Source organism: Bos grunniens, chromosome 22 (genome assembly GCF_055505025.1).
Source record: "Bos grunniens cultivar Pamir isolate PY7600 chromosome 22, Bosgru_T2T1.0, whole genome shotgun sequence".
Taxonomy (NCBI): domain Eukaryota; kingdom Metazoa; phylum Chordata; class Mammalia; order Artiodactyla; family Bovidae; genus Bos; species Bos grunniens.
In genome coordinates, this window is record NC_141186.1 from 48,721,333 (window position 1) to 48,727,092 (window position 5,760).

At 59.7% G+C, this 5,760-nt stretch overlaps 1 protein-coding gene across 3 annotated transcripts in view; it reads left to right on the plus strand.

Annotated features, from left to right (window-relative positions):
- Window positions 1-5,760, plus strand: part of NT5DC2 (5'-nucleotidase domain containing 2) — a 43,735-nt gene that overhangs the window by 37,635 nt on the left and 340 nt on the right. For 2 of the 3 annotated variants that reach the window (XM_086367656.1, XM_086367655.1), the window contains exons 2-13: window positions 2,080-2,264; window positions 2,380-2,454; window positions 2,680-2,735; window positions 2,821-2,914; window positions 3,081-3,209; window positions 3,319-3,379; window positions 3,472-3,574; window positions 3,687-3,788; window positions 3,930-4,011; window positions 5,234-5,320; window positions 5,403-5,543; window positions 5,624-5,688. In XM_086367656.1, the coding sequence (XP_086223782.1) occupies window positions 2,689-2,735; window positions 2,821-2,914; window positions 3,081-3,209; window positions 3,319-3,379; window positions 3,472-3,574; window positions 3,687-3,788; window positions 3,930-4,011; window positions 5,234-5,320; window positions 5,403-5,543; window positions 5,624-5,688 (911 nt within the window). In that variant the 5' untranslated portion in view covers window positions 2,080-2,264; window positions 2,380-2,454; window positions 2,680-2,688. Of the gene's footprint in view, window positions 1-2,079; window positions 2,265-2,379; window positions 2,455-2,679; window positions 2,736-2,820; window positions 2,915-3,080; window positions 3,210-3,318; window positions 3,380-3,471; window positions 3,575-3,686; window positions 3,789-3,929; window positions 4,012-4,765; window positions 5,321-5,402; window positions 5,544-5,623; window positions 5,689-5,760 lie in introns of all 3 variants that reach the window. The other variant, XR_015151564.1, reaches the window with a different exon arrangement.

The window sequence follows — 5,760 nt, forward strand, 5'->3', positions numbered from 1 at the left end:
GTCTGACATAGCTCAGAAATTTCAAGTTTATAAAAACACGGGAATGTGAAATCACATCCTCAGTGGTCACTTAGCTTTACCATTGTCCTCCACTTTGACTTGTAAATGCATTCCCCTCATCAGTGGCAAAGCAGACATAACGTGCGTTTGTGAGAGGTCACGAAACAGGCCACTTTTTAAAATTAAACCATGTGTTAATATAAGCCAGTGACTTCCCCATACCTCAATACATGCACACTTTTATCATTTCCCATTCTGATTGCAAATCTTTCAGTAGAAAGCATTGATAATCAAAATATCTGTCCAGTTCAACCTGAATGTAGATCATGTCCCTCGGTATCGGGTCTCCTTTGTATGTGCCTAATTAATCCACGTTGGGGAAAAGCCGATCAGGTGTCATGAGAAGGCTCAGAGGTATGTTAATGAGGGAACACTAAAGGCCATACATTGTATCGCTTATATCCAGTTGTTATACGTACCGAACGTGCAGCAGTACACCCAGCTCAGCGGCGTGGTATGAAATTTATTAGAGACCTGTATTTGTCATAAGGTCCTTCCCATAAATTTTCTTGAAGGTGAAGCAGTTTTGCAAACGCATCAGAGTACAGTAACTGTTTATAAATGACAGGACTTAGAAAGGCATGGTTAAACATCTGATTACAGTGTAATGAAACTTACAGTGTAAGGAAACTTGGTTACAATAACAGAATTACAACTGATTACATTTAATTTAAAGTACCAAATGTTGTTATTCAGTCAAAGTCCTGTCTGACCCTTAGCAACCTCATGGACTGCAGTGCGCCAAGCTCCCCTGCCCTCTGCTATCTCCGATTTGCTCAAACTCATGTCCACTGAGCCAGTGATGCTCCTGGCCATCTCATGCTCTGCTGCCCTCTTCTCCTCCCACCTTCAGTCTTTCCCAGCATCAGGGTCTTTTCCAATGAGTCGGCTCTTTGCATCAGGTGGCCAAAGTATTGGAGCTTCAGCATCAGTCCTTCCAATGAATGTTCAGGGTTGATTTCCTTTAGGATTGACTGGTTGGATCTCCTTGCAGTCCACGGACTCTCAAGAGTCTTCTCCAACACCACAGTTCAAAAGCATCAATTCTTCAGCACTCAGCCTTCTTTATGGTCCAACTCTCACATCCTACGTGACTACTGGAAAAACCATAGCTTTGACTATATACATTCTCAAGTCAGCCTTATGTTGGGGGCTAGATTTGATGCTGAATACTCAGCCTCTGCGCACCAGTGCAGAATCAAATCTGAGAGTCTGGGGTAAAGAAGAAGAAAACAGCTTTATTGCTTTGCCAGGCCAAGGGGGAGACAGCAGGCTTGTGCCCCCGAAAAACCACCTCACATCCAACCCAGGAGGAATTGGGGAGGAGTTCTTGGAGTGGCCCAAGGGTGGGGCTGCTGTTAGGGGTGTGTGCAGGGCCTGCACTTTATTGTGTCTTCGGCGCCTCCTGCTCTTGGTGAGCTCTCTGCTTCCTCAGATCTGGCCTCGGGGGTTTCTCAGCTGCCTTTCCCCGTGTCTGCATCCTTTGCCTTCCCGGACTAGCAGCTGTTTGTATCTGTCCTTTGGAACCCAGGGAAGGTCATGGAGGCTGGCATTTCCTCCCTACAATCAAGAAACGGGACAGAAGGCTCCCGCGCCCAGGAGCCCCATGGGGTCCTGTTCAGTTTCAGGCAGCAAATGCTATTATGTGGGCTGCCGGGCGGCTGAAACCTGATTAGAGGGGCCTCGCCCTGAGGCCTGTGGCAGATGCTCAGAGCTGAGCGGCTCCGGCCTCAGCCAGCACTCCTACCCCGGTGATGGGGTCCTGAGACCCCACCCCAGCTTCAGGCAAGTGGAGAGGGCCAGCGCATAGCCAGGTGTCCCCTGGGGCGTGTAAAGGCTGGAGGAGGGGCAGCTGGTGGGCTGCGTCAGCACGGTCACCCGGTACCCATCGGCCCCTTATCCCACCTGTGTGACCCTGGGCGGGGGGCTTTTCTCTGAGCCTGTTTGACCTGCCGAGCTCAGAGCACCCATCTTAGGGTGTCTCAGGGCCCGCCTCACACTTGGCGCCTCCTCCTGTAGACCTCCTGCCCCCCGAGGTGTGCAGTCTCCTGAACCCTGCGGCCATCTATGCCAACAATGAGATCAGCCTGCGCGACGTCGAGGTATACGGCTTCGACTACGACTACACCCTGGCCCAGTACTCGGACACGCTGCACCCGGAGATCTTCAATGCCGCCCGCGACATCCTGGTTGAGCACTACAAGGTGAGGCCAGACCAGCCCTTGGTGGGTGGGTGGCTGAATGGATCCTGAGGCAACTGCCCGGCGAGCAGGTGTGCCAACACCGCTGGCTCAGGCCTGGCCCCATTTCCCCCAACAGTACCCAGAGGGCATTCGGAAGTATGAGTACAACCCCACCTTTGCCATCCGCGGCCTCCACTACGATATTCAGAAGGTGAGCGGCCCCTCCTGAGGGGCCTCCACTGCTTCCTTAGCCAGCTGGCTCCGGCGGTGGTGGGCTCATCTTTCTACTCCTTTGGCCTCAAAGCCGCACTTCCTCTTGTCAAGCGTGGGGTGCCTTTCTACCAGCCAGCTGGGGCATGGGGGCTGGAAAAGGCTGGCTCAGAGCCGTTGGCGAATGCTCGCCTCACCGCCCATCTTGCTCCCGTGGTGCCCCTAGAGCCTTCTGATGAAGATTGACGCCTTCCATTATGTGCAGCTGGGGACAGCCTACAGGTCAGTGCTGCCCCGGCCTTGCCCCGTACCCCCGGCTCACACCAGAGCGCCACTTTGGACTGGTGGTCTCTGTGCATCCATCCAGGGGCCTCCAGCCTGTGCCAGACGAAGAAGTGATTGAGCTCTACGGGGGCACCCAGCACATCCCCCTCTACCAGATGAGCGGCTTCTACGGCAAGGTAGGTGCCCGCCTACCGCTGCCCAGGCGACCCGCTCAGCACACTCCCGGGGCGGGCTCCCGGGGTGCAGTGCCTGCACCCTCGTGTCCCAGCCCTCGCCCCAAGGCCACACTGCCCTTGGGTCCCCAGGGCTGGAGGGCTTGCTCAGCCAGTGCTCCTTCCCCAGGGCCCCTCCATCAAGCAGTTCATGGACATCTTCTCGCTGCCAGAGATGGCACTGCTCTCCTGCGTGGTGGACCATTTCCTGGGCCACGGCCTGGAGTTTGACCAGGCGCACCTCTACAAGGATGTGACAGTAAGGGCCTGGGCCTGCGCCCCCGGGTGGCGTGGACGGGAGCCCAGACACAGCAGGGCAGGTCATCCTGGGCTCCAGTGAGGCCTCACTGTCCCTCCGCTGCCCCTAGGATGCCATCCGAGACGTGCACGTGAAGGGCCTCATGTACCAGTGGATCGAGCGGGACATGGGTAAGGGGAGCCAGGGCCCTGTTGCGGCTGCCGGGGCCGGCACGGGGCTGGCCCTCACCACTCCCTTCTCTCCCACCCCACGTACTTCCCAGAGAAGTACATCCTGCGAGGGGACGAGACGTTCGCCGTGCTGAGCCGCCTGGTGGCCCATGGGAAGCAGCTGTTCCTCATCACCAACAGCCCTTTCAGCTTCGTGTAAGCCCCCCTGCCCCCGCGGGGGGCGGAAGCGGGACAGGGACTCGAGCTGGGTGGCAGAGGCCTGGATCCTCCCTCGGCCGCCTGCCCCACTCGGCCCCTCTCCGCCCAGGGACAAGGGGATGCGGCACATGGTGGGTCCCGACTGGCGCCAGCTCTTTGACGTGGTCATCGTCCAAGCGGACAAGCCCAGCTTCTTCACTGACCGACGCAAGTAAGGCCTGGCCGGTGGTCGGCCCAGGGAGTGGGCGCGGTTGCTGCTCTGTGTCCTGGGGCAGGCGTGCCACCTGTTGTTCTGCCACAGTCTGGGAACCAGGCCCTTGAACCTCACCCCAGGCCTTTGAACCCACCCTAGGCCTTTCAGGAAACTTGATGAGAAGGGCTCGCTGCACTGGGACCGCATCACCCGCCTGGAAAAGGGCAAGATCTACCGGCAGGTGAGAGCCAGCTGGGTGGGCGCTGCCCCACACCCGCTGGGGCTCTGTCTCCTCCCAGGGGCCCCAGCCCCGATGCTTGGCCTCACCGTGCCATGCTCTCCTCACGTGTGCCGTGAAGCTCTTCAGTAGCTCAGGCATTCAGTAAGCGCCCACTCAGCGGGGCTGAGCCATCTGCTGCAGCCAGACAGCCTGGTTGGGGCGGCTCACAGGCCTCTGAGGACCCCTTTTCCTGGCTGGCTAGGAAGGTGAGAAGGGGCTTTGTGCTCGGTGGGGAGGTGTTAGGTGGCTGTGAGCGGGAGGTGATGAAGTATTCGGCTCTGGATGGAATGTGGAAATCCTGGCTGAACTGGGGCTTCTTAGAGACAGTGGTTCGGGGTTGGTGGTCAGGCCCGTAGCGCAGCCTTGGGCTGCTGGGTGCCGAGCCCAGGCACTGCAGGCAGTACCCCGGCCCTCCACCTTGCCCGCTGCTCAGCCTCCCGTGCTGGCGGCCCCCTTGGGCAGGCTGTGAGGGTGACACTCTGTTGTCTTGGCCTCCCGCTGAGCCTGAGGAGCGCCACTCCACCTTTGTGGGAAACACTGAGTTTCCTTCTTTGGCAGGTTTTAGACTTTCCTTTAGGCCTCATGTTCTCTCCCTGTCTCCTGCCAACTTGGCACATCCTCAGCACTCCGCCCGCTCATACTTCCTCTTCCTTGGGGTCCCCTGCACCTCACTCTTCCTCCTTACCTGTCTGCCCTGTGGCTCTCCCCTCCCCAGGCCTCTCCCATGGACAGGCTGTCCCGGCCCACCCCGGTGTCTGCTCCCCTTCCAGCCTCCTCTGCCGTGTTGGATAGAGCCTGGCTGTTTTCATCTTTTCTCCAGCTTTGGCGCGGGAGGGGCAGGCACCTCACAGGGAAGTCTGCTATTGGTGGGCCGGGGTGGCCTGCTGGCTGTGGGGCCGTGGGGTCACGGCTGCAGTTTGTTTCCCAGAGTGGACTCAGGCCGTCACTTGCACGGGTGTGAGGGCACAGGGCGGGGAGGCCTTCCTACCGTGGGCAAACCCCCTTCCTGAGTGTGAAGGGGAGGCAGCGAGGGCCAGGGCCCAGAGTGGCCCCAAGGCCACGGGAAAGGGCAGCCCTGCATCCGGCCTCGCTGCCTCTGGGGGATGGGGAAGCCTGGAGGAGAGGAGCCCCAGGGGAGCCCCCACGGCACAATGGGCGTAGCTGTGTACCCCCCTCCCCCCAGGGAAACCTGTTTGACTTCCTCCGGCTGACAGAATGGCGCGGCCCCCGAGTGCTCTACTTCGGGGACCACCTCTACAGTGACCTGGCGGTAAGGGGGCCGGGGCCCCCTGGGGGAGGTGGGGGGGGGGGTCTCCTAGCTGCTGCTGAACCCAGTCTCCCCGGCCCCCCAGGACCTCATGCTGCGGCACGGCTGGCGCACAGGCGCCATCATCCCCGAGCTGGAGCGTGAGATCCGCATCATCAACACGGAGCAGTACATGCACTCGCTGACGTGGCAGCAGGCGCTCACGGGGCTGCTGGAGCGCATGCAGGTGTGGGGCCCGGCTGGCGGTGGGCGGGGCGTGGGGGGCTGCCCCCGGCTGCTCACACCTGGCACACCCGTCTCCCCCAGACCTACCAGGATGCCGAGTCGCGGCAGGTGCTGGCCGCCTGGATGAAGGAGAGGCAGGAGCTGAGGTGAGTGAGGGGCCCGGGCAGGAGGCCCCGCCCACTCGGGCGCTCCCCGAGTGCCCGTGTCTCCTTCGGCAG